The sequence below is a fragment of the Anomalospiza imberbis genome, chromosome 39 (genome assembly GCF_031753505.1).
Source record: "Anomalospiza imberbis isolate Cuckoo-Finch-1a 21T00152 chromosome 39, ASM3175350v1, whole genome shotgun sequence".
Classification (NCBI taxonomy): domain Eukaryota; kingdom Metazoa; phylum Chordata; class Aves; order Passeriformes; family Viduidae; genus Anomalospiza; species Anomalospiza imberbis.
This window is the reverse complement of record NC_089719.1, coordinates 301,744-329,502: the sequence shown is the minus strand read 5'-3', so window position 1 is coordinate 329,502 and position 27,759 is coordinate 301,744. Positions and strand designations below refer to the sequence as shown.

Here is a 27,759-nt window from a genome sequence, read left to right as displayed (position 1 = left end):
CCCTGAGTGCAGCGGAAATGCTGAGGGTTTCTCATATCTAATAATACCAGGAGAGACATGGGGGAAGCATATGAAGAAAACCCCAGAACTCTTGAACACAAAAGGCTGTCTATGTGTGTTCCAGGGAAATGAGTATGGGAAATGGCTTTGATTTTGGTTACAGGTATCTCCTCTAACTCTTCACTGTCCTTTCTCCATGAACAGGTCCCCATGTGCAGCCACAGCCAATGTCCAATAGCAGCTCCATCAGCCACTTCCTCCTGCTGGCACTGGCAGACACGCGGCAGCTGCAGCTCCTGCACTTCTGCCTCTTCCTGGGCATCTCCCTGGCTGCCCTCCTGGGCAACGGCCTCATCATCAGCGCCGTAGCCTGCGGCCACCACCTGCACACGCCCATGTTCTTCTTCCTGCTCAACCTGGCCCTCAGCGACCTGGGCTCCATCTGCACCACTGTCCCCAAAGCCATGCACAATTCCCTCTGGGACACCAGGACCATCTCCTACTCAGGATGTGCTGCTCAGCTCTTTTTCTTTCTGTTCTTCATCTCAGCAGAGCTTTCCCTCCTGACCATCATGTGCTACGACCGCTACGTGTCCATCTGCAAACCCCTGCACTACGGGACCCTCCTGGGCAGCAGAGCTTGTGTCCACATGGCAGCAGCTGCCTGGGCCAGTGCCTTTCTCAATGCTCTGCTGCACACGGCCAATACATTTTCCCTGCCCCTGTGCCATGGCAATGCCCTGGGCCAGTTCTTCTGTGAGGTGCCCCAGATCCTCAAACTCTCCTGCTCCAAATCCCACCTCAGGGAACTTGGGCTTATTACAGTTAGTGCCAGTTTTGCATTTGGCTGTTTTTTGTTCATGGTTTTCTCCTATGTGCAGATCTTCAGGGTCGTGCTGAGGATCCCCTCTGAGCAGGGACGGCACAAAGCCTTTTCCACCTGCCTCCCTCACCTGGCCGTGGTCTCCCTGTTTGTCAGCACTGCAGTGTTTGCTCACCTGAAGCCCTCTTCCCTCTCCTCCCCATCCCTGGATCTGTCAGTGTCACTTCTGTACTCAGTGGTGCCTCCAGCCCTGAACCCCCTCATCTACAGCCTGAGGAACCAGGAGCTCAAGGCTGCAGTGTGGACACTGATGACTGGATGCTTTCAGGGACATTAAACTCCTGGCCAATTTCTGCAAATCACTTGTAATAAAAGTCATCTTTGATACTTTCTGTTGTTTTCATTTTGGAGGTTCATTTTCTTTGTTTTGTTTTTTAAATGTTGTCCACAAGGAAATACCATTGTTTGTGCCATTTCTTACTTTGTTTTTCTCCACCTTCCCTGTGGCTACAGACTGTGTCAATGAGGGGCTGCACTCTTGGTGGCCTTAAAGGAACTAAAGGATGTCCCAGCAAAGTTTTCTGCAGAGATGCCCTTTTGTTGCCTTCTCTGGAGCTGCAGCTGCAATGTCTGTGTGCAGAGCTGGGGGCAGATCAGGGCTGGCACAGCAGCTCTGGTCCTGCTGGCCACACCGTTCTCTGCAGGTCCCTTTCTGCCTGGCTGCTCTCCCCAGCCTGTAGTGCTGCAGGGGTTGTTGTGGCCAAAGTGCAGGACCCGGCACTGGGACTTACTAAACCTCACCTTGTTGGATCTGGCCCCTGGATCCAGCCTTCCAGATCCCTCTGCCGAGCACTCCTACCCTCCAGCAGATCAACACTCACATCCAGCTTGGAGTCATCTGCAAAGATGTCCTTGGTTCCAAGGGGCCCCTCAGTGTCACAATGTCCCTTGAGTTACACCAGGCCCTGCACTGTCACACTGGTCTCCTTGGTTCCATGGGGTCCCAAAATGTGACAAAGGACTCCTTGGTTCCATGGGGCTTCACAGTGTCACAATGTTCTCCTTGGTGCCGCAGTTTCACAGTGGCCCCTTGGTTCCATGGGGCCCCAGGGTGTCACAAAGGCCCCATGGTTACATGAGGTCCCACACTGTCACAATGCTCTCTGTGGTTCCACAAGTCCCCTCAGTGTCACAATGGACTCCTTGTTTCCACGAGGCCACACAGTGTCACAACAGCCTTCCAGATTCCTTGAGGCCCCAGAGTGTCACAGTGCCCCCTTGGTTCCACAAGGTCCTGCAGTGTCACAATGTCCCCTTGGTTCCATGAGGCCCCGCAGTGTCAGAATGGCCCCTTGGTTCCACTGGACCCTGGACTCTCCCAATGCTCTCCTTGGTTTCGCAATGTCAAAATGGTGAAACCCCTCGGTTCCAGGAGGCCCCGCAGTGTCACAATGGCCTCTGTGGTTCCACGAGGACCCAGTGTCATGGGGCACTCCCTGGTTGTGTGGCCCCAGAGTGTCCCAATCATCACAGAATGACAGAATCAAATAGGTTGGAAAAGACCTTTGGGATAAACAAGTCCAACCAATGCCCTAATACCACCTTGTCACCCAGACCATGCCACTAAGTGCCACTGGAGAGGGACAGTGACTGTGCCACCTCCCCCCTGGCCTGCCCATTCCAATGCCCACTCACCCTTTCTGTGAAGAACTTCCTCCTGTTGTCCAGCCTAAACCTCCCCTGGTGCAGCTCAAGGCTGTGTCTTCTTGTCCTGCCCTCCAGCAGATCCACACTCACCCCCAGCTTGGTGTCATCAGCAAATTTGGTGATGGTGGGCTCGATCCCCTCACCCAGATCATCAGTGAAGATGTTAAAAAGGACTGGGCCCAACACAGATCCCTGGGGGACAGCACCAGGGACTGGACACCAGCTGGATGCAGCACCATCCCCACCGCTCTCTGGGCCCAGCCTCCAGCCAGCTCTTCAATCTCCCAGTGAGGAGGAACCTGCCCAAGCCGTGGGTGCAGCTTTTCCAGGAAATGCTGTCAGAGACAGTGCCAAAGGCTTTGCTGAAGTCCAGATGGACACATCCACAGCCTTTCCCACATCCATAGCTGGGTCACCTGGTTATAAAAGGAGATCAGGCTGCTCAGGCAGGACATGCCCCTCTTAAATCCACACTGGCTGGCTCTGATCCCTGGGCCATCCTGTGGGTGCCCTGTGATGGCACTCAGGGTGATCTGTTCCATAACCTTGCCGGGCACCGAGGTCAGGCTGACAGGCCTGGAGTTCCCCAGATCCTCCTTCCAGCCCTTCTTGGGGATGGGCTCACACTGGCACCTCCAGTGCTCTGGGACCTCCCTGGTGAGCCAGGACTGATGGTAAATGATGGAGAGCAGCTTGGGGAGCTCATCCACCAGCTCCCTCATGCCCCTAGGATGGATCCCATCTGATCCCATACACCTGTGAGCATCTGAGTGGCCCAGCAGGTCCCCAGCTGCTCCCTCCTGGATTACAGGGGGCTGTTCTGCTCCCTGTGCCCATCTACCAGCTCAGGAGAACTCCTGTCCTGAGGACAACCTGTCCTAAGACTGAAAATTGAGACAAACAAGATGTTAAGTTGCTCGGCCTTTTCCTTATCTTTAGTTACTATATTCTCCACTGCATCCAATAAAGAGTAGAGGTTCTCCTTCCCCTCCCTTTTGTTATAATTTTTTTTAATAAATACAATTTTATTCTTTTTACAGAAGCTGCCAGGTTAAGTTCTAATTGAGTTTCACCTCTCAGCTTCTCATTCTGCATGGCCTAACAACATCCTCAAACACTTACTAAGTTGCCTGACCTTCTGTCCAAAGTTAATACACCCTCTTTTTTCCCTTAAGTTCCCACAACAGCTCCACGGGCAGCCAGCATAGTCATTTTCCTCACCAGCTCATCTTTGGCCACACTGGGACAGGCTGCTCCTTCCCCCTTTAAGATTACTTTCTTGAAATGTGTCCATCCTCCCAGGACCCCTTTGTTTTTAAGGGCTGTTTCCCATTAAAAAATCAGTTCCATGATTTGATACTCCCCAAGTCTCCATCCTAAATAGGCCAAAGTCTGCCCTTCCTAATTCCAGTCTGGCAGTTTTGTTGCTGCCCCTCCTTCTTTCACAGAACATTGAAAACTTGATTATTTCATGGTCACTGTGCCCCAGGCAGCCAACGACCCCCACATCTGCCACCAGCCCTTCTCTGTGTGTGAGCAGCAGGAGACAGAGCTTTCCTTGGCAGTGGAGTGTTACCAAAAATTCGGTAAAACAGAAAACTCCTTCACACCAATGCAGCATTAAGAAGCAGCATTCTTTATTCAGCCGGGTGCACGGGGGATAGCTCCTCCCAAAGCCGAGCATGCTGAGTACAGGAAAGTTTCTGTTCAAATTCTGTATTTTGCACACATATTCACTGATGGTCTTGGACTAAACACACATCTGATAATCATTTCCCCAGAATCATTAACATATTTCCCCTCCCCTTTACCCATGCTCTCTTCTGTCCTGGGGGTCTCTCTGGTGGTCCCTGGTGGTTGTGGACCCCAATGTTCCAGGGGGCCTGGCTGAGCTGGCAGGACACTGAGGCTGGTGAACTTCCAGTTCCCCTTCTGACACAATGGGCATTGTGTGGTTTCCATAGGGCTGAGGTTTTGGAGAACAAGCTGCAGGTGTCAGCTCACCTGGTGGAGACAACTGATCATCTGGTAACATGAGGTCACAGAGTGGGTTGTGACATCACAGAGGGGGTTATGTGAGGTCATTGAGAAGCTACAGCATCATAGATTGCCTCTGTGACATCACAGAGCCTGCGGTGACATCATGGGACAGAGGTCTGAAATCACAGAACAGGTTATGACATCACTGACTTGGCTGTGACATCAGAGACCAGCTGTGTGACATTAGAGAATGGGCTGTGACATCCCAGAGTAGGCTGTGACATCCCAGGAGGGCTGTGTGAGGTCACTGGGTTGGTCACTCCGCCCCAGCTCCCCCTCACAGTTTCTCCCAACAAGTCCAATGCTGTTCATGCCCAGCGGGGTCTCTGTCCCCCGGTATCCCCCCGGTCCACATGGAGGCACAGCCTCCACCAAAGCATGTTCCACAGGATCCACCCCAGAGCCTGACATGGGGAAAAGGGGCCAGGGCTGTGTGACCAGGACATCAAGGACGTGGATTATCCAGGTCCCTGTGGCCTGGGTTGGGTTCCCCGGGGCAGGAAAGAAGTTGTGCAGCTGGAGCAGGGTTAGGGAAGGGCCTCCAAGGTGGGGCTGGAGCCCTTGGGCTGTGAGCAGAGGCTGAGGGAGCTGGGCTTGTCCAGCCCCGAGCAGGGAAGGCTGAGGGGCTCCTCATCCCAGCCTGGCAGTGCCAGCGAGGAGGGGATGGAGAACACAAAGCCAGGCTCTTCACCAGGGGGCCTGGTGGGAGACAAAAGGCAATGGGTGGAAGGGGAAAGAGGGGAGATCAGCCAGGTCAGGAGGAGATGAAATGAGTCAGGCTGGTTTCAGCATTTCCTCAACACCAAAAGCAGCCTGACCTCCCTTCTCCATCCACCACTGACACCTTTGCAAATCAGGAATTGGTCTGAGCTTTTTTGCCCCCACTACAGGATGAGCATTCTGATACAAGATCTTAATTGTGTTTATTATTTATCACAGAACCACAGTTGTCTAAAATTAATTTTAATATGGAAATCACTTGTGGATGGTGGACTCATCAGACACTGCTGGGACGTTGCACATTGCTCAGGGAAGAGTGTGATTGTTATTAAATTGTGTCCTGTTCAACCATGGTCTTTTGGCCATGAAGAGAAACTTTCTGTGCCTCTGAGTCTCACCAGTTCCTGACCCCCAAAGGACACAAACCTGATGAGTTGTGGTTCCCACTCCATTGGTGGCGCTTGGACCTCCCTCCATCCCCAGAGCAGAGCTCCCTTGTCCCAGAAAGTCCCTGGCAATGCAGGGATGAAGGAAACAGGACAGGCTGTGGGGATCAGGGGCAGGGCACGGGATTTGGGGTGGTTGTGAGCCCAGGGCAGGACCCGGCCCTTGGCCTTGGTGAACCTCATCCAATTGTCCTGGGCCCATGGCTCCAGCCTGTCCAGATCCCTCTGCAGAGCTTCTGCCCTCCAGCACAGCCACACTCCCACCCAGCTTGGGCTCACCTGGGAACTGACTGAGGGTGCCCTCGATGGCCTCATCCAGATCAGCAATCAAGAGATTTCACTGACCTGGCCCCAATCCTGAGCCCTGGGGACATCCCTGGGTGTGACTCCATTCCTCAGCTGCTCTGAGTGCCAGGGGTTGGATGAGGGAAATGATGGGGAGGGGTTGGGGACAAAGTGTTATTGATTGTCAGCCATGAAGGGTCTTCATTTTCTCATCTATTCAGACTGCATTAGGAGGTGCTGGGGGTCAATATCAATTGGACATTACTGATACCAAACTACAAACAGGAAAAAAAAATTCTCTCAGCACTGTTTCCAATATAGCATATTCACTTTGAATACACTACTGAAATCTGTCTAATTAACCAGAGAAGAATTGAGGACTTGAATTATTACCAAGGGCTTTTCTTGTCTTGGGTGTTTTGAACAAAATCTCATTTTTTGAAAATCTCATGTTTATGAGATTTTCTCATGGAATTCCTGAACGGAAGAGCTCAAGAAAGAAGAGGCCTCTGGAGTAGTAAAATTCATCAGCAACCTGGATGTGGCTGAGGATCCATCCCCATCAGAGCAGCAATGACCAGCAATGGGCACAGCTTTGTGGCTGCCCCAGCTCTGGGATGGGCCCTGGGCCTGGAGCAGGAGCAGCTCTGGAGGGCCCCATGGCCGTGGCTCTTGTGCTGGCCTGGGCAGATGGGATGGCAGCAGGGGCTGCAGAGCTCTCAGCACCGCAGCCCGAGGGGAGCAGACCCAGACAGCCTGTGACTCCTGTGTGCAAAGAGCAAATCTGGGCAGAATCAGGGCAGGGAGGGGTTGGGGGGACCTTGGGATCTGTGCTGGGCTCAGAAGGTGTTTTCCATTGCTCTGAGACTGTCTGCTGTGCAAAGTGGATTTAATATCCAGCAGAGGAATGACTTTTGCATTTGATGGAGCTGTGCCTTCCCTTGGCTTTGCTGGCTGACAAGAAATGAACATCCCTCTGTGTCTCGGGCAGCTCTTCCTCCAAGGAAAGCAGGGGGGAGTTGGAGCCAAGGAGCTGAAACCTGCAGGTGCAGCCTGGGCTGGAGGGAGCTCAGATTTGCACAAGGCTGCTCTGAGTGCCAGGGCTTGGATGGGGGAGATGGTGGGGTGGGGGTAGGGACAGAGTCTGACTGATTGTCAGCCATGAAGGGTCTTGATTTTCATATCTATTCCAACTGCATGAGGAGGTACTTGGATTCAGTGTCAATTGGAGAGTGCACATATCAATGAATTAACAGGGAAAAAAAAACTAAACAGGACCAAAAAAATATTTTCTCACTGTCTTTTAAAATGCAGTGTATTCACTTTGAAGAGGCTTCTGTAATTGGGCTAATTAACCACAAATTATTTGAACACTTACCTTATTCCCAGAGGTTTGGCTTGTTAATCTGTTCTGAATGTTAATGAGCTCAGGGACACTGAATTCCTGAACTGAAGAGCTGAAGGCTGAAGAAGCCTCTGGAGCAGTAAAATTCAGCAGCAGCCTCCAAGTTGCTGAGGATGTCAGCAGCCCCCACTGAGGCCATCCCTGCCCAGAGACCGTGGGGGAATGGGCAGACAAGGAGAGCGTCCCTGGGGCTGGGGCAGCAGAACTCAGAGGCACCAGCGGCTCCAGCTGGTGTGGAATGGAGTGTGGAATGTGGCTGTGAAAGCCCTGCCTGGGCTGTGCCAAGCAGCACACACAAGCCCTGACTCCCATCCCCCAAACAACTCTCTCAAGGAAACATTTAAGAGGAATTACAATTGTTTGTGTCCTCTGAGTTGGATGCACTGGAGAAATACCAACAAGAGATTCTCAGGAGCTCAAAAGAACAAAACAGCCTATATTTGGAACTTTAGAAAATCAGAAAAAAATTGGCAAAAGGTCTTATACAACATTTAATCAACAAAAACACTTCTCAAAGCATTAACTTGGCCCATTCAACATCACAAACTCTAAACCTGTTCAATTTTAAGTTAATCAAAATTCACAAGAAGACACAGAAACAGAGAAAAATAAGATTTAGAGAAGCACACACAGAGATACCAACTCCTAGATTCCAGTGATTCTCAAAAAAATAGAAATTCCAAGAGGAGGTAGAGTCAAGACATGTGCCTGCCTGGTGCTCAGCCATAAATACCCCTTGGTGTTCCTGGGCCCTTCCCCCAGGTGGGACTTGGGGTCATTTGGTCACTCAGGAGCTGGGCTGGGGGCTCCAGAGGTGGCTGTGGAGCATTGCCTGTGCTGTGCCAGGGACTGGCAGACACTGCTGGGCTGGGATAGAGGCTCTGGGGGGATTGGGGTTCCAGGGCAGGGCAGGGCTGGGGTTCCAGGGCAGGGCAAGGCTGGACCTGCCCCTTCCTCCCCACACATGAAATGTTTCCAGCCAACAATCTCCTCCAGTCTGTCACAACAGGGAGTGTTGGAGGTGAAATCCCAATTCTGGCCATGAGCAACTGGCCAAGGACAGTTCTTTTCCATAGCAATGAAAGCCCCAGGTCTTGGCTCATTTCTCATTTGATTGCCTGGATTCTGTTTGGTTTTGTTGTTGCTTTGTTTCCTTGGTGTACCTGAAGTGTCCAGTCAGGAGCAGAGTGACTCTTGCCAAGGAACTTTGTGGTGCTGTCACTTAATATTAAATCTGGTTTTTGCTGATCCCTTGCTGGGGATTTTTTCAGCGCTCTCAAGCCCTCGTTGGTAACAGGGTGAAGGAGCCCTGGCCCAGGCTCTGGCCCTGGGGGACATGGGGACGCTGCCGGGGGGTCCCTGTCCCCCTGTCCCACCCCCCACAGCCCCAGCCCCCGTCCCCGTGTCAGGCTCTGGGGTCGATCTCGTGGAACATCCTCTGGGGGAGGCTGCGGTGCCGGGGTCGGGGAGACCCGGGGGGACAGGGGACCCCGCTGTGCACGAGCAGCGTTGGACTTCTCTGGGGGAACTGGGAGGGGGGTCTGGGGTGGAGTGACCTCCCCAGTGACCTCACACAGCCCCTGTGATGTCACACACCCCTGTGATGTCACACAGCCCACTCTGAGATGTAACAGGCCACCTGTGATTTCAGACAGGTGTCCTGTGAGGTCACAGCCTGCTCTTTGAGGTGCCAGTCTGCTCTGTGATGTCACAAAATCTTCCCTGTGATGTCACAGCCCAGCCTGTGATTTCACAGACACCCTGTGATGTCGCAGCCTGCTCTGTGGTTTCGCAGTCAGCTCTGTGATGTCACAACCCCCTCTGTATTGTCTCAGCCTTCTCTGTGACATCACACAGCTGCTCTGTGATGTCACAGAGCCCTTTTCTCTGATGGCAGAGTCTTCTCTGTGACCTCACAGCCCGTTCTGTGATGTCATACTGCCAGCCTGTAATGTCACAGCCGACTTTGTGACATCACAACCTCCTCTGTGATGTCACAGCCTGCTCTGTGATGTCACAGCCTGCTCTGTGATGGCAGAACTCACTTAACATGTCACACAGCACCTCTGTGGGCTCACAGACCCACCCTGTGATGTCACAACACCTTCAGTGATGGAACACAGCCACCCTATAATGTCACAGCACACTCTTTGACCTCACAGCTTGCTCTGCTCTGAGATGTCATACAGGCATCCTGTGATGTCACAGCATGCTCTGTGATGTCACATAATAAACCAGGGATGTCACAGCCAACTATATGATGTCACAACCTGGTCTGTGATGTCACACAATCACAGAATTACTGGGTTGGAAGAGACCTTTAAGATCATCAAGTCCAGCCCATGCCCTGACACCACCTCAGCTAAACCATGGCACTGAGTGCCACATCCAGTCTTTTTTTAAACACATCCCAGGATGGTGACTCCACCACCTCCCTGGACAGACAGTTCCAGTACTTCATCACCCTTTCCATAAAAAACTTTTTTCCTAATATAAAACCTAAATTTCCCTTGGTGCAGCTTAAGACACTGTCCTCGGGTCCTGTCAGTTGCTGTGAGGAAAGAGACCGACCCCCACCTGACTGCAACCACCTTTCACGGAGTGTAGAGTGTGATAAGGTCACCTCTGAGTCTTCTCCAGGATAAACAACTCCAGCTCCCTCAGTCGTTCCTCACAGGACTTGGGTTCCAAACCCCTTGTAATAGATAAGAGAAGTCTCTTTGTTCATCATTAAACAGGAACTCAGGCAAAGGAAGAGGTTTTTTGTGAATAACAGGAAACCCGAGGATATGCTGACTCCTTCAGTTGATGGTACAACGAGGGTCGGGAGGTGTGTAACCATCTATGGAAAGATTGTTACAGGGTCATAAACCCCCAGCGAGGAAGAGGAGGAGAGCCTTCATCCAGACGACCACCAGAGAGCAGGCGGCGACCCCCTAGCAACTGGAGGCGCACGTGCAGAGTACTCTCGGAAAAGCCACAAACACGGAAGAAGGGGGAGAATAAAGGACCGTGGGAAAAGGGAAGCGGTGTGAGCCTTGGCAGAGCACTGACTCCCCGGCTGCACCCAGCGCTGTTTGCTTGTCATTGCTTGCTGTAATCAATACAACACTTTTTATCAATCCCTAAAGGATCAGACAAATTATTTACTTGGACTTATAACACCCGTTCCCTGCTCTTGCTGCTGCCCCATCTTCAAAGCCTCTCCCTCGGGCTCTTCCTCCCGTGCAGAGCAGCTCTCCTGGACAGGGACGGCAGATGGCACAGCTGGGAAGCAAAGGGAGCACTGAGTCAGTATGGGGACGTTTTCCTTGGCAGCAGCTGCACTTCCATCAGGGAAGGGAAGATCTCAGAGCCTCCCCAGGAGGGTTAGAAAGAAAAAGCAGCCGAGCGGGCCAGGCTGTGGTGAGCGCAGCCGCGGCGGGACTGTCCCACAGCCCCGGCAGCCCGGCACAGCCGGCACAGCTCCCGGGCCCTGCCGGCACAGCTGCCTTACCCAAGGACAGCCCCTGTGCCGGCCGGGGCAGCTGCGCTGAGCAGCCCCGGCACGGGCAGGGCCCGCTGCTGCCCCGCCGGGCAGTGCCCACGGCCACAGCCCACGCCACCCTCAGCCCCACCCTGCCTCCCCGGCCCTGGGGCCTCACCCGGGCTCTCTCCAGCGTGGCAGCAGCAGGTCCCCGTTCCCTGCTCTTGCTGCTGGCCTTCAGCTTCTCCCTGCTGGCTCCCGTCAGTCTCCGGCTGTCCTCAAGGTCTCCACTGCAGCTGTGGCAAAAGCGGAGGCTCTGCAACTGGTTCCAAGGCCTGGCAGAGCTGCAGTCCCGGAGCCCTCTGTGCTCCCTGCCGGCCCCCTCCATCCCCTCAGCCCCGCCATGCTCTCGGCAAAGCCCCAGCCCCCTTCAGTTTCTTCAGCCCCTCACAGTCCTTACAGCCCCTCAGTCCCTTCTGACCCATCCCGTCCCCCTAGACCCGCCACCCCTCGGCCTGTGCCACTTCCCTGTCACCTCAGTGCCACCATCGCCCTCGGCTGCCCCACAGCCCTCAGCCCCAGCAGCACCTCAGGGTCACCGTCCCTTCAGCGTCACCGCCCCCTCAGCCCCCTCAGTCTCACCGTCCTTCAGCAGCTCCTCAGGGGACAGTGCCTGGGGCCACCGGCAGCTCCCACCGCTCCAGGGACACCCGGGGCTGGAACTGCTGCTCCGCCCGGCCCGGCCGCCAGCTCCGACCCAGCACAGGGAGAGGGGACACAGGGGGCACGGGGGAAAAGCAAGAGGTGAGGGAGGAAGCAGAGCAGGGGAAGAGGTTAAAAAGGGGCCTACACCTATACAGATAACAATCTAGGTAACTAAACCCCCATATATCAATATAAATATGCCTATCTACAAATAGAACTATATATATGTAAATGTAACTATACGCATGTATAAATGCAACTATATACATCTACAACTATAACTGCATATCTAAAAATATAAATATATACACCTAAAACTAAAAATAAATTAACAAGACAAATCTCTGTCTATGTAGATAGATAAATGTAACTACGTAAATCTATAAAGACAACTACATATATCAATAAATAGAACTATACACATCTAGAAATATAACTAGAGACAGAGGAATTCTACCTGCCCAATGGTCACAGGCTCTCTGTCTCTTCCTGGCGCACAGGGCAGCCCTCCTGGACAAGTTGATCACATGGGATCTGGGAAGCAAAGGGAACACTGAGACAACACTGGCCCTTGTTCAAGCGCCCCTTGAGCACCAATTGTCCTTCTATCAGGGACATTAAAAGATGGCCTGAAAGGCAGACTCTCACTTGGCAATTTCAAGCCTGCTCTATAAAGAACAGGGATCCTTCCAAGTTTTCAAAACGGAACTGTGTAAAGTATTTAAGTATTCTAATAAAGTCTCAGCACCCACAGTGCAAATGGCACCCACGAGAGCTTGAAACACAGACAGTCCCAGTGACAGAGAGACCACAGTCCTCACCGAAATGGCTGAAGGCTGCTGGGGGCTGAGGTATGAACCAGACTGGGACACCCAGCTTGGTGGCACAACTCCCACAAGGTCAGGTTTATTCCCTGCTCCCTTGCCACAGCAGAGGACTCAGTGCCCAAGCCTCTGGCGAAGCGTGGAGGGCAGGGCTCGGGCAGGTTGTGCATGTGCCTTTGAACTAAAGGCACCAGGAAGCACCAACCCTGCAGACAAGAACTCAACTCTTCTCGTCTCCCTTCCTGCCAGAGGCAGGCTCAGAGCAGCCGTCTCACACCTCTCTAAACCAACGGGGGCTCTGTCCTTACCAGGCTCCTCGGGCTCTGGGGAACTGTTCTCGCAGCTCTCGGTGCCAGATGAAGTTTCCTCTGCTGCAGCCCCGTTCACAGGCTCCCCTCCTGAAGACTCAGGGGCAGCATTCATATTGCCCTTGAAAGAACAATAGAAAAAAAAGAAAACTAAAGATCATTCAGTATTTTGCTGGACTCACATCAAGGATACAGTTATTCTCCTTCTCCATGTAACAGCGTTCAAAAGCTTTCAGCCCAGCCTCTTCCATTCCCCTCCAATGGGTTACCTGAGCAGAGGGAGACCTTTCAGACAGGGATCTCCTGATCTCCCGGATCATTTGCTCGACGGCCAAGCCAAGATCCACTGGTGGCAATTGCTCTTCGCCAGGTGCATTCCAGGCTGAGCCGGAGGCCGTCGATGCTGCACAACCTGCACTGCCAGGTGGAGCGCTGGGGGCTGAAGTGCCCGAGGTGGCTGCAAGAATACAAAGACATTGCTCACACTCCACAATGTGGCTCTGGGACACAGATCTCTGTTGCTGCCTTGGATCAACCATCACAGGAAGCAGGCAGGAAAACCAGGCAGAGAATCTTTTGCCTTTCTAGGTGCCCCTTCTAAATAAGCTTGAGAATTTTGGGCCGAGAATGACAGAGCCTTGTGGAAAAATACTTCAAACAGTCCCTTTTCATGACCTTTTGGGGAAAAGCAAGGCTACAACTCTTTTCCTACCTCGCGGGTCGTAGGCTGGGGGCTGCTGCTCCCTGTAGAGCTCCTGGAAGCTGCAGGGCTGGATCCTGAGCACCTCCCGGTCGATGGGAGGCAGCTGCCCCCCGTAGAGCTGCTGGAAGCAGCTGCGAGGCCCCTCCCGCCCGAGCGGCAGCAGCGGCTCCCCGTAGAAACCGAAGAAGCCGCAGGGCGGGATCCGTAGCAGCTCTCGCTCGGCGGGCGGCGGCCGCTCCCCATAGAGCTCCTGGAAGCGGCTCGGCCCCTCCCGCCAGGCCAGCACCGGCCGGTCCCTGTGCAGCAGGTGGAAGCCGCAGGGCGGGCGCCGGGCGAGCAGCGGCCGCTGCCCGGGGGGCGGCTGGAAGCGGCCAGGCCGGGGGCTGCGCAGCTCCCGCCCGTCCGGCAGCGTCCGCTCCCTGTGCAGCAGCAGGAAGCCGCTGGGCGGGCGCCCGGGCGGCAGCGGCGGCCGCTCCCTGGAGAGCGGCTGGAAGCGACTGCGCCCGTCCCGCCCGTGCGGCAGCGGCCGCGCCCCGGGGAGCTGCTGGGAGCCGCGGGGCGGGCGCCTGCGGCCCTCCCGCCCCGCCGCCGGCCGCTGCCTGTTGGCCGCGCTCCGGCGCCTGATGCGGAGCAGGAGGTCGGGGCGGTCGCGGCGAAAGCAGGGGTTGCCGTAGTGGAGCCAAGCCCCGGCATCGCCCGGCGCAGATGAGCCAACCCGGCCCGGCACCCTGCGGAAGCCGTAGCGGTAGAGCTGGCGCACGAAGCTGCGGAACTGCGTGGCCCTGAAGGTGTGCGGGGCCGGGTCCTGGGCGTCGCCCGGGCTGAGCAGCTCCCGCTCGAAGAGGGAGCGGTGGATGAGCAGCCCCCGGGCCCGGCTGTCCCAGCGCACGGAGCGGACGCGGGGGCTGTTCGCCAGGCGCCACAGCTTGGCGGGGAAGGCGCTGGCTCTGAGCCCGGCGGGCAGCGGCAGCTCCGCCATGGCGCCGCTCGCCGGCTGTCGCCACAACGGCCCCGGCGCAACGGCCGCGGCTGCGCCGGCGGCGCGCGGCCTGAGGGGGGCGCTGCGCTCGGGCCCGCGCGCGCCCAGCCGCACTGGGCGGGGCCGTTCCTGGGCTGTTCTTGTCAGGGGCAGTTCAAAGGCTGCAGGCGCATTGAGGAAGACATTCTACCTATTTGCATCTCCAACCTTTGAAAAGCCCTTGTGTATGAAAAGCTCTGCATCAGCACTAAAAGCTGATTGCAGTGAGACCCAGACGAATTAGCCTCAAGAGCTGCTCTTTGTTCCCTGCTCAGGGCTTGTTCTCTGATTTTGTGTGTCTGCTCCTTCCAGTGCAGGAACACGGGGAAGAGAAATTAGGATGTAAAACAAAGAAGTGGGATCCACAGGCCTGCACCTTGGTAGGTATAATAGATCTGGGATGGCCCCACATTCCTGACAAACTTGATGGGCAAGGCACTGAGGTCACTTTTGTTGCCTTCCCTTCCCCTGCCTCCCCCCTTCAGATAATCAGTTTTCTAGAAAGAGCTTTTTCTTTGTGTTGCATCTGGTACCTCACAACCTCCAATATGACTTGTTTGGAACATGTGAATATTGCTCCTATCATCAAAACACTAGGAAAGAAGTATTTCAGGCCAATTTTGTAAGTATTTTTATCAAGGCTTTTATGTTCTTATCTCTACACACGAGCCCAGAAACATATTATTAAAAAAAATTTAAAATCTTAATAATATCTTAAACAAAAATGTTTTGCTTCAAAGCTCCAAACACCAAATCCTTCAACAAAACAGATCTCATCTAAAAGCAAAAATATAAATGGAAAACTGTCAACCACCTAATAACTACTATTAAGCAAGTATTATTTCTGGTGGCTGTCTGAGGAGTTTCTCCCATGTCAAATGCAAAATACGGATTGCTTTGAATTAGTGCATCACCAACTGTGCCTTTTCCCAAAAGACTCAACTTACTGCTGCCCAACAAAGCCATGCTATTTTCTCCTTCAGCCACTGCTCCAGCCTGATCCCCTGGGGACAAGAGATTGCTGTGGGTTTCTGTGGGAAGGGGAGTGGCACAGGCACATCAGTGCCTGCAGACTGTGGCAGAGGGGAGGATCTGCTGTGACAGCAGGTGCACAGGAGACTGGAGATGAGGTTTTTTCTTTCTTGTCTAAGACACTGAATTTAGAGAATGTTTTCATAAAGAATACTGTCACCGCTTTACTTTTTTTACCCTAATACTTACTAGTCCTGATAAATGTTAATTATTTCCATACATTCTGTTTCTCGGTGGTTTAATTAAAAGCACAGAGACACTCAATTATTTCAGAAATGAGCTTGAAATAAGCTGTTACTTTAGAACAAACCCAACATTTTCATTGTTTCTAAGTGTTAAAATTATGTCCACTGAGAGAAACTCAGTCACTTCCAAAGTGAGCTTGAAATAAGCTTTTGTTTTAAAACAAAACCAAGACTTTTTTCTTGCTAAGGGAGAACAGGAGTTTCCCAAACTCCTCTGTGGAACTAATACAAATTGTTTGAAGTATCCATTTCCTGCCAGGAGCAGAGGGATGCCAACCGGGGCAGAGTTCACACAAAGCTCATTTCAGTAGAAAGGTGATACAAGAGTGACTGGGGACGGACAGAGGGGCTTTGCAGCTCTTCTGGGGCTGCAAAGTTCAGGCTGCTGTTCACAGCTGTGAAAGGAACTCCTGCTGCTGTAGCCAAGGTGTTTGAAGATGCAGACAGTTGTCAGGGTCTGTCCGAAAATCCCTCATGTTTGCCTCACGACTGTCTCCAAGGACTGAGACCCCAGACCCTGAAAGTAGCTCTAGCCTGGCTGAGGTGGAAAGTCTGCCAAGCCTTAAGGACTGGTATGCAATGCCATGGGAACTCAGTGCTAGAACAATGGACTGGTCATGGTGGACTGAGCCCTAATCAGTTCGTCCTGTACCTTCGGTCCTGTACTCTTGGTCCTGCACTGACGTGACGGTTACAACTGGTTCCCAAAACAACGAGTCCACACCCACCGTGTAGCCAGGAGAGCTGCCGCTTTGGCCAGATGCCACCCGCTTTGAGGAACCCTATAAAAGACTGAAGGAGTTTTGAGGACTTTGTCCGGACCCCACCTGGAGAAGACAGCCTATGAGCATCTCGTCAAGCTCCGAGGGCCTCGTCTCTTCAGACTGGTAGCTATAATCCCCTTCCCCTCTTTCTCTATCTTTCACTCTATCTCTTTATTTCTCTCCCACTATCGCAGTTGTTGGCACTAAATAAAAGTGCATTTTTGTTTAAGCAAAGTGTTGTGTCCCCTGCTGTGTCTTTTGTGCTTTGAGATCTCCAAAAAGAACCTATCAGGGACCCTGCATGCACTTGCGGACCCTGACATTAAATTGGCGTAGTCGGCAGGATCTTGGTAGACAGATTAAGGGTTGCGGGTTGTATGTCGTTTGTAACAGGGGAAGGACCCTCGCTTCAGCCGCACCTAGCACGCCACGTCCAGTGAGCGCTGTCTAGAAAGCAAGGGGGGCAAGTGGAATTTCCCGCAAACTGCATACACCCAGGTGAAAAGCATCCCCTGTCTTCAGGATTTTTAAGCAGATCTCATTTGTACAAAAGATGGGACTCTGTTGTTTTATTTTTTGTGTGTGTTTTTGAGCTGTTTGGTGCAGTTGAGGAGACAACTATTTGTAACTAAGGAGTACCTCCCAAGCAGTTTTGGTCCCCTCACCCACTCCAGGGAAGCGAAGGGAAACACAGTTTTAGCTGTGCTTGTGTGTAACTTAAGAGTACCTCCCTGAAAGTGGTTTTGGTCCCTTCACAAAATGAGTGATAACCTCAATGACAAAACTAAAGCTGGATTTTATGCTTTGCTAGCTAAGCACAATGCCAAACCTTCTCCAGGAGGAGAGGAATGGGCACAAAGTAACTGGTTTAATTTGGATAATGGGGTTGATAGAGTATGTGCTTTACAACATGATACAAATTCAAACTGGGTAAAAATAAAACCATCTTGTGCTCAGTTTTGGGAGCTTGTCTTATGGCAGCCGTAGAAACTCGCTTCAAGCGAAGAAGTGAGGAACATGCTATCATAGACTCCCTGCAAAATTTAGTAGAAGTCTTGCAGAAAGAATTAGAACATGAAAGGAGTATTAGAGAGGAGAGAGATAAACGGGTGAGTGAAGAAAAAGCAGTAATAGGCTCCCTACAAACCCTAGTAGAAGTTTTGCAGAAAGAATTAGAATATGAAAGAAGTCTTAGAGACAAAAGAGATAAAAACTTAAAACATGTAGAATCACCAAAAGAAGTAGAAGAGAAAGAAGCACACCACATTAAACACATATACCCCCAGAAAGAATTGGTACACATACAAAATTGTGGAGAATCTTGTTGTTCCAATTTGAGATCTCTCATTAAAACAGAATACAATTTTATAAATGAAGAGGATTTTGATCCTCACAGTACTACCGAAGAAATACCATACACTGCCACTGAATTAGCCAAATTAAAGAAAGAATATTCACATCTCCCTCAAGAATCAGAGACTGAATATGTGTTTAGAGTCTCACTCACTGGAGGAGATCAAATTAAATTAACAGAACAAGAAGCCAGTGGGTATTGGGGACATGGTGTCTTCCTAACAACAGGAGATAAATGTGACACATGGTCCCTGACACAGCGTGTGGCTTTTTGGGCCGGGGGAATGAACCCCTTGGAAAGGGGAGACCCCATAGCTATAATTAGTACCCCCGACCAACTCCTAGAAAGTGTGCACAAAGCTGCTTGCCTGCAAATGATTCATGAAAATAAATTAATTCCTGGTTTTGAATCCCGGATGCAATTACCTGTGAAGCCCAAAATAATGACCCCTTTAATTCAAGGGCCTCCAGAATCACTCAAACCTACAGTGATTTTAATTCAAAAAACCACAGCAGCTGTATGTCCTGTAGGAAGACCAGATAGATTTCCTAGTAACCTGAACAACCCATTTGTTCCCCTGTATGACTTGTTGAGGGAAGGGGTAAAATGGGATTGGACTCCTTCTCAGGAGAAAGCATTGCAATTGCTGATTTTTGAAGCAACAGCTTATCAAGCACTGGGCACTATCCATCCTACAGATCCTTTCCAGGTGGAATGGGGATTTGCCTCCTCAGGGCTGTCAGTACACATATGGCAGCAGTGTCCTGAGGGTCCGACAAGGCCTGTTGGTTTTTATTCCTGTGGTTTCAAAGATGCTGAGAAAAGATACACTGCCTGGGAAAAAGGATTGATTGCGGTTAGCATATCATAGAAGTGGAAAAAATTGCACGACATTATCACTTAGCTCTCATAGAAGTGGAAAAAATTGCACAACAACAACCAATTGTATTGAGAGGCCCTTTCAATGTTCTTAAGACAGTCACTACTGGAACCCCTCCTCCTGAAGGAGCGGCCCAGAGGGCCTCAGTTAGAAAGTGCTATGTTCAGGTTGAACATTACTGTAACTTTTTCTCAATGACTGAAGGAGATGTAAAATTTTTAGTAATCCAAGAAACTGCGAGCTTGGATAGCAGCCATGACAAACCTGCCTCTGTAATCAAAGTAGCCCCTCCTTTCTCCCCTGAACAATCAGCAAGTTCTTGGTTCACTGACACCTCTGCTAAACGAGAGGGGAAGGTGTGGAGATACAGGGCAGCAGCCCCCGACATTTCTTCTGGTGAACTAATTATTACTGAGGGAGAAGGCAGTGCTCAGGCTGGGGAGCTGACAGCTGTTTGTAGTGTTTTCCAACGTAAGGTACAGAATACCTCTCTTGTCTGTAACTACACTGACTCCTATGCTGTGTACCAGATGATCCTAATAATCCAGCACATTACCCTGGCCAACCTGTTCTGGTGGACCTCCCTTACTATAGGGCTAGTACCACTTGTGCTAAAACCCTCCCTGAATAAACATGCCTGGACAGCTTCTGATGCTCTAAGAAAAGAGCACTGGATAAAAACACGCGGGATAATTCCATCATTCTAACTTTTCTTCCTTATAGTGGCAGGATTCTGTTGTGTTTACTTTTACAGAAGAACTCCGAGGGACATGAAGACCACCTAATCCATGATAAAACTGGTGATACTTTTCTGCATCCTACCACAACCCCATGGCCAGAAACCAGCTGAGTGGCCATGGTCTGAAATAATTGTGGTAGCATGCCAAAAAGGTGAAAGGATTTCTTTAAGCACAAAAAAGGTTTGTACGCACCCAAGCGTACAGGGTTATTGGCACAATTTCACATTAACACAAACTGTAGAAGTAATTTGGTTTTGGTCCAAAAATACTGAAGTGCTTTCTTTTAAGTTTAAAGTATTGATTTAAATACTGGGGAGGACTTGATGTTAATGTTGTGACACCTACCACCCAACCACCGGTTATGCTCACCCTGAAAATCTTTGAAGTGGGACCATATATAATCAGGAAAACTGGCCACCAACAAATATTGTTCAATCCGGCGTGGTCCCTTAAACAAGTCAAATTGCTGATGCAAAATAATGTCTCAGAAATTCAACCAGCTTGTTCACCCTTTTTGCAGACCTCCTTCCAGGGTTGGACAACCTGGCTGCGACAGTGGAACCCTCCTTAAAAACAGGTGCCAAGAGACATAACTGGTGTTGTGGGAACAGGATTGGGAATTTTAAATAGTATTCATTCAGAAGTATTAATGAATAAATTAGCTTCTACTACTACAGATTTGACCGAATTACAACAACTGCAGATTTGACCAAATTACAACAACCACTGCAATTGTCCCTATTGGCCTTGGGAACACATCAGTGGTTGCTATCACACATATTATCTAATTGGGAAAAGACAAATGTGAATGATAGCAAATCTATAATTGATGCACTTAATGCTACACAAAGCAACATTTCCTTGGCTCTTAGCTGTATCCAGGCTCAGTTATGGATACAGTCAATCGCTGCCTCAATTATAAGAGAAGGTGAAGAAGGTACTTTTCCTACTGAAATTCGGAAAATAGTCTGGGACAGTGCCACTAACTTTGAAAGAGATTTCCAATCCTGGTGGAATTTAGTGAATTTTGCCTATGACCCCAGCACGAACACAGCCACAGCATTTGTGTTGACCATACGTAATGCCTCAGTGCATTCGATATTCCCCATCATTGCACTAGGATTAAATCATGACGGACCCACCCTCCATCCTTCCAAACACAGAGAATGGGCCTACCAAATGGATGATAAATGGCAAACTGTTAATTTAGAACCTTGTACCATACGAGAACAACAGGGTTCATCTGTGAAGGTAATGCAATAGTAGCACAGGATATTTGTCTGGACACAGAACAAAATATCTGTCACTTTGATATTCATCCTAACGAGACTTCTGAAACAGTCCTTGTATATACAGGCAATGGGTGTGCCTGCTTCAGAACCGCTTGTGATACTGTGTTTGTAGGAAGTACAGTAGTAGATAATAAAAATCATTCAAATTTTTGTGCTTGTAACTTTTCTAAAATTGCAGGATGTGATTTTTCTTTCGTAGCTCCAGTTACTTCACATGAACTTTTAGAATCCAATTTCACGTTGATTCACAAGCTACTGCCTACTCCCATTGGGATGAACCTTACTTTGGTAAAGCAATTGTTGCTTCACCAGGATTTTATTAAAATCCTAGGAAAAATCAAGGAGAACGGACAGAAAACCCTGGTAACTGTTCATCATGATGAGCAAGAAATACATCGTGTTGTAGAAAGAGTGAAAAGTGATGCTGAACACAGGTGGTGGGATACCCTTTTTGGGTGGTCACCTACTGCTACCGGTGTCCTGAATAAATTGTGTCATCCCATTGTTGTTCTTTTGATACTAGTTATGATTGGTTTTGTTTTATCAGTAAGCTTGCTTATTATAAATTGGAGAATGATGAAACGGTTAACAAAATTGACATCTATAATTAATGCACACCACCTGGCCAATGTCCTTTAAACTATAGACATCCCCAGACTATGGACACAAGGCGATTATAAGATTAGAAGGTATGTCCTCATATAATTTTCTTTTCTCTCTTATGATTTGTTCTAACCACTTGAAAAATTGTTTTGAACTATTGTTGCTTATTAATTAGAAAATGTGTTTTAAACTATTTTTGTTTATTAATTAGAAAATTGTACTTAGTAATATTGATAATACTAGGTTTATTATTTTATTGTTTGGTATTAATTATACTGATTTATTATTATTTGATCAATTTATTGTTTAATTATTAATATTGATTATTGGTTTAACCAATACTGATTGTATTTTGCTTACTGTTTAATTATAATTTGCCTACTAATATGTTGTGATTGTTTTAGTTTTCCCTGTTTTCCCTTTCCCTTCTTTTTTCTTTTCTCTTTTCCCCGGGATGTGCTGCCAACACCTGACGAGTCCTGAACACTTCACAACAACACTTTGAACCCCTGCTGATGAAGACCTCCTGAGGGCAATCATCAGTCACGGGGTGGTGTAAGAGGCCGTCTGAAGCCCCCACATTTGCCTACCGATTGCCACGGGCAGAAACCCCTTCCCCACTGCAGTTCCAGTTTGGAGAGAGCGGCAGTGCAGGTGCAGTTGCTGCACCGTTACGTTAGCTGTCCCAAATAAGGCCTGGCAAGGACTTGGCAAGGAGTTGGCAAGAACTTGGCAAGGAACCCGCAAGGACCTGGCATGGACCCAGCAAGGAACAGCCTACAGCATCTTTGCTCACTCTCCTCTTTTAAGCCAAGTGAACTTTTGGCGTGACTCCCGTGGTCCTTCATCGAAGACCTCTCATCTGCCTTGTTACCACCGTGACAAATGGACAAAGATTGAGAACCCTCCTCCCAAGGTGTGAGACTGAGACCCCTACTACAGGGAGGGGGGGGGGAAAGAAAGGGCAGTCTGACCACTAATGACATGACCTGCTTCCCTTCAGTGATTTCAATGGACTTATTCTTCATTGTGTTCGCCTTGCTTTGGTGGTTTCTGTGGACTCACCTGTTCCCCCACAGCAATCACAATGGACTCTCATTGTCCTGCATGTTCCCCCCTCTTTCCTCTGTGGACTATAACTGGACCCCTGAGTTAACCAGAACTTGGGAGACTTCCCCGACACAATAGATGGATCCCCATCGTCCGGACCAGTGAGGATCTCACCTGTGTTGGTAGCTATTCCCATCCCCCTCTTCTCTGTCTCTCTCTATTCTTTTACCTCTTTTCTGATCCCCACTATCGCATTTACTGTGTTGGCCCCTAATAAGGGTGCATTTGTTATGATTCACTGATAGTCCCTTGCTGTTTGCCTTTTTGCACTTTTGGGATCGGTGAAAAGAACCATCACGACACCCCGCAGCAAGTGGATCATGACAGGCACGACAGAACTGCACGGAAGCAAAGGGGCAACTGTGACACAGTTCAGCTTTTTCAGACCAAGGAGACCATTGTGACATGAAGGAATATGACAGAAATAACAGGTGAGGCCACATGCTTTTTCAAAGCAAGGAGACCAATTTGACATGTTGGAAGATGATTGAACCCATGGGAAAGGACACATGGAGCCAAGGATCCATTGTGACAAACTGGAGCATTTTCACACCAAGGAGTTATTGTGACATGACGGAAGATGATTGAACCAACAGGTAAAGCCACATGGAACCAAGGAGCCACTGTGACACAGTAGAGCTTTTTCAGACCAAGGAGACCACTGCGACATGATGGAAGATGATCAAACTAACAGGTAAGGCCATATGGTGCAAAGGAGCCTTTGTGACATGAAGAAAGCAAGGATTCCATTGTGATATGGCAGAGTCACATGGAACCAATGAGCCACCTGTACACTCTAGTGTTTTCAGACCAAGGAGACCATTGTGACATGATGGAAGATGATTGAACCTACAGGCCACATGGAGTCAAGGAGCCACTGTGACACTGCGGAGCTTTTTCAAACCAAGGAGATAATTGTGACATGATGGAAGATTATTGCGCCCACATGTAAGGCCACACAGATCCAAGGAGCCATTGTGACACAAAGAAATCTAGGATTCCATTGTGGAATACAGAACTGCATGGAAGCAAGGGGCCACGGTGATAAACCAAGGAACCCATTATGACATCATGGAAGATGATTGAACCCATGGGAAAGGACACATGGAGCCAAGGAGCCATTGTGACATGAAGGAAGCAAGGATTCCATTTTGACATGACAGGACCGCATGGAACCAAGAAGCCACTGCGACACAGTGGAGCTTTTTGAAACCAAGGAGGCCATTGTGACATGCTGGAAGATGATTAAACCAACAGGTAAGGCCACATGGAGCCAAGGAGCAATTGTGACATGAAGAAAGCAAGGATTCCAGGGGTGCCTAACAGAACCACATGGAACCAAGGAGCCACTATGAAACAGTGGAGCTTTTTCAGACCAAGGAGACCATTGTGACATGATGGAAGATGATTGAACCAACAGGTAAGGCTACAATGACTCAAGGAGACATGGAGACACAGTAGAGCTTTTTCAGACCAAGGAGACCATTGTGACGATGGAAGATTATTGCACCCACATGTCAGGCCACACGGATCCAAGGAGACATTGTGACATGAGGAAACCAAGGATTCCATTGTGGAATACAGAACTGCATGGAAGCGAGGGGCCATGGTGATAAACCAAGGAACACTTTGTGACATGATGGAAGATGATTGAACCCATGGGAAAGGACACATGAAGCCAAGGATCCGTTGTGACACAGTGGAGATTTTTCAGTCCAAGGAGTTATTGTGACATGATGGAAGACGATTAAACTAACAGGTAAGGCCGCATGGAGCCAAGGAGCCATTGTGACACAAAGAAAGCCATTGTGACACGACAGAACCGCATGGAACCAAGGGGCCACTGTGACAGTGGAGCTTTTTGAAACCAAGGAGACCACTATGACATGCTGGAAGATGATTGAACCTACAGGTAAGGCCGCATGCTTATTCAAAGCAAGGAAACCAGTTTGACATGATGGAAGATGATTGACTATCAGTGCTGGGGGGGATGCTCAGAGGAAAGTTTCCCTCTACCCACCATGCCACCAGTGCTACATGGAGCAAGTGGATTGCTCTCATCACGCAGCACGCCCGTATTGGTAAACTGAATTGCCCTGGGATTTTGGAAGCAATTACAAATTGGCCCCAACGTGAAAGTTTTGGTGTCACAGATGAAGAATAAGAACCAGTGACATGGGCTGAAGAAGCTCCACCATACAACCAACTGCCAGCAGAGGAAACACGCTACGCTCTTTTCACTGACGGTTCCTGTCACATTGTAGGGATGAATCGGAAGGGGAAAGCAGCCGTATGGAGCCCCACACGATGGGTCACAGAGGCCACTGAAGGAGAAGGTGGATCAAGTCAACTTGCTGAACTCAAAGCCATTCAACTGGCCCTAGACATTGCAGAAAGGGAGAAGTGGCCAAAGCTCTACCTCTACACTGATTCATGGATGGTAGCCAATGCTCTGTGGGGATGGCTGGAGAGACGGAAAGAGGCTAACTGGCAGTGTAGAGGAAAACCAATTTGGGCAGCTGAAGAATGGAAAGACATTGCTACCTGGGTAGAGAAACTACCTGTGAAGGTTTGCCATGTAGATGCCCATGTCCCCAAAATTAGAGCTAATGAAGAGAAGCAAAACAATCAGCAGGTAGATCAGGCTGCAAAGATAGGGGTGTCAAAGGTAGACCTGGATTGGCAAGACAAGGGAGAGTTGTTCCTAGCATGATGGGCCCATGATGCCTCAGGCCATCAGGGCAGAGATGCCACCTCTAAGTGGGCATGAGACCAAGGGGTGGATTTAACCATGGACAGTATTTCTCAGGTTATCCATGACTGTGAGACGTGTGCTGAGATCAAGCAGGCCAAGTGAGTGAAGCCCCTGTTGTATGGTGGGCGGTGGTCCAAGTACAGGTATGGGGGGGCCTGGCAGATTGACTACATCACACTGCCCCAGACACACCAAGGTAAGCGCTACGTGCTCACCATGGTGGAAGCCACCACGGGATGGCTGGAGACCTCCCCTGTGTCTCATGCTACGGCCCGTAACACCATCCTGGGACTTGAAAATCAGGTCCTTTGGAGGAACAGTACCTCTGAGAGGATTCAGACAATGGGACTCATTTCAAGAGCAGCCTTATCAACACCTGGGCTAGGGAAGATGGCATTGAGTGGGTGTACCATATCCCCTACCATGCACCAGCTGCAGGCAAAGTGGAGAGGTACAATGGACTGTTAAAAACCTCCTTGAAAGCATTGGGTGGGGGATCTTTCAAAAACTGGGAGCAGCATTTAGCAAAGGCCACCTGGTTAGTTAACACCCGAGGTTCCACCAATGGAGCAGGCCCTGCCCAGTCTGTTTCCCTGAATATAGTAGACGGAGATAAAGTCCCAGTGGCACATATCAGAGGTTTGTTAGGGAAGACAGTGTGGATCAATTCTGCCTCGAGTACAGACAAACCCATTGGTGGGATTGTCTTTGCTCAGGGACCAGGTTGTACACGGTGAATAATGCAGAAATATGGAACAACACGATGTGTACCTCAGGGAGATCTGATTGTGGGGCGAGCCTCATATGCAAATATCACTTTTGCTGGATGTTACTGCCACTGTCTGTACATTAAACCACACTGACATGAGACAGAAGGAAATGTGTAAGTGTCGAAGGTTTGAGCAAGTGAGATGGAAGGAAATGTGTCTGAGTAAGTGAAAGATGGAAGTTTTTACTTGATGAAGTTTTTACATGATGTTTGGTATTATGTTAATGATATGGAGATAAGGTGTGGAATGTCCTAGGGTGACGTTATGGTGCTTGTATCCCCAATCGTGTGTTCTGTTTATGCTTGATGTTATGTTTTGTGCCCTCAGGACTGGCTCCAAAAAGTGAAGGTTTGTTTTGTCTTGTTATCAGCCGGCTCACCTCCCCTCACCGTTTGTGTCTAGGAGAGAGGCTAGGGCTTGCTGGCTTGCTTGCTTTCGCTTTGCTCTTGCTTTTGGTTCTTGCTTTTGCCCTTGCTTTTGCTTATTAGTTAGTTTAGCTAGGCAATCCAATTTTTTCCCTGGACTGTTTTTTTCTTTCCCTTTTCTGAATACCATTTGAACCTGCTCAGGACTGGGACCTGGGAAATACCAAGAAACACCGAGAGCCAGCATTTTGTGACCTGCAGCAGCCATCCCCAGTGCCGGAGACCGATAACTGGGCAACCCCTCCCAGGAGAGACTTTCTGAATTTGTCACCTCTTCAGTGTGGTGAAAGAGTTTTTGTCATCTCATGTTGTTCATTTTCTGTGCTAGGGAGTGCTTTGCCTGCTCAATAAACAGGTTGTTTCCACTACTCTCTGAGGAAATTCTTCCCGAACCAGGTGGGGGAGGGGCTGTGGTTGTTTGCTTTCTGGGGGCTCCTTCTGAAGGTTTTCTCCCAAATTTGCCCCAAACCAGGACACATTACTACATCAGCGGGCTGTTCTTTGGTGAGATCCAGCAGGGCCCTGTCCAGCCTGTGCTCAGCAAACTGACTGGCCATGAGCCACTGGTGGATGTACCTCACCATGGCAGGCACCTGGAGAAGGCACGGGGAGACTTGGAAAGCTGCCAGAGGGAGGAATGTCCCCAGCTTCCCCAGAGAAGTGCTTCCCTTGCCACCACATTGCCATGGCCTCAAAGGCTTCTAGTGACCAGTAGGCATGGCTTGGGAGGCCAAGCAATTCCTGGGAGGATCAAACCCTGGCCACAGGCTGCTTACTTGCTTTGGATTGCAAAATTCCCTCCACTACGAGTATATCCAGCAGGGCAGCACAGGTCTCCTGTGCAGGACCAGCTCCAGCGCCTTCTTCCTCTTCCTCCACCCAGGCCAGCTTGGGCACTCTCGGGGGTCTCTGCTCCATGTCAGTGACTGGATTTGTGGCTACTTGCAGGAGAGATGCCTCGGAAAAGCTCCGAGTCAGCAATGCCTGCAGCCGTGCCTGGAAGGCACCTTCAAGAGAGAAGCCTCAGGAAGGCTACAGGACAGCAAGTCCTGCACTCTGGTCTCGAGGGCTCCTGCCACAAGGACAGGAGACTCCTGTCAAGGATTGTGGTCTGGCCTCGAGGGCACCGGTGGCAGGGATGGGACATGCCTTTGGGGCACCAAGTCCCATGGTCTGCCCTCGAGGACACCTGCAGAAGAGAAGCCTCGGGAAGGCCACGGGTCACCAAGTCCTGTGGTCTGGCCTCGAGGTCAGCTGCAGGAGTAACGCCTCGGTAAAGCTCTGGGTCAGACATGAACGAGTGCGCTGTGCGGGGGCTCCTCACGGCACCGCTCTGTCC

The 27,759-nt window shown here is 50.3% G+C and overlaps 2 protein-coding genes and 2 long non-coding RNA genes across 4 annotated transcripts in view; 3 read left to right on the top strand and 1 right to left on the bottom strand.

Annotated features, from left to right (window-relative positions):
• The window catches only part of LOC137464210 (zinc finger protein 850-like), a 711,331-nt gene that overhangs the window by 539,548 nt on the left and 144,024 nt on the right, over positions 1–27,759 (top strand). The window lies entirely within an intron of this gene.
• LOC137464227 (uncharacterized) overlaps positions 1–27,759 on the top strand; it is a 433,227-nt gene that overhangs the window by 293,268 nt on the left and 112,200 nt on the right. The window lies entirely within an intron of this gene.
• Positions 1–27,759, bottom strand: part of LOC137464226 (uncharacterized) — a 234,995-nt gene that overhangs the window by 181,618 nt on the left and 25,618 nt on the right. Inside the window, exon 2 of the long non-coding RNA XR_010994089.1 lies at positions 11,745–11,798. This is a non-coding gene — a long non-coding RNA (uncharacterized lncRNA). The remainder of the gene's footprint in view (positions 1–11,744; positions 11,799–27,759) is intronic.
• Positions 67–2,821, top strand: LOC137464232 (olfactory receptor 14A16-like). The gene is made up of 2 exons (XM_068175529.1): positions 67–1,118; positions 2,552–2,821. Exons 1-2 carry the CDS (start codon positions 228–230, stop codon positions 2,819–2,821), a joined length of 1,161 nt encoding a protein of 386 aa, XP_068031630.1. The 5' UTR covers positions 67–227.

Coding starts and splice junctions, on each gene's coding strand:
- LOC137464232 (XM_068175529.1), top strand. CDS start 228: ATGTCCAATAGCAGCTCCATCAGCCACTTCCTCCTGCTGGCACTGGCA. Junction 1,119..2,551: donor GGAACCAGGAGCTCAAGGCT/GCAGTGTGGACA, acceptor CCTGTTGTCCAG/CCTAAACCTCCCCTGGTGCA.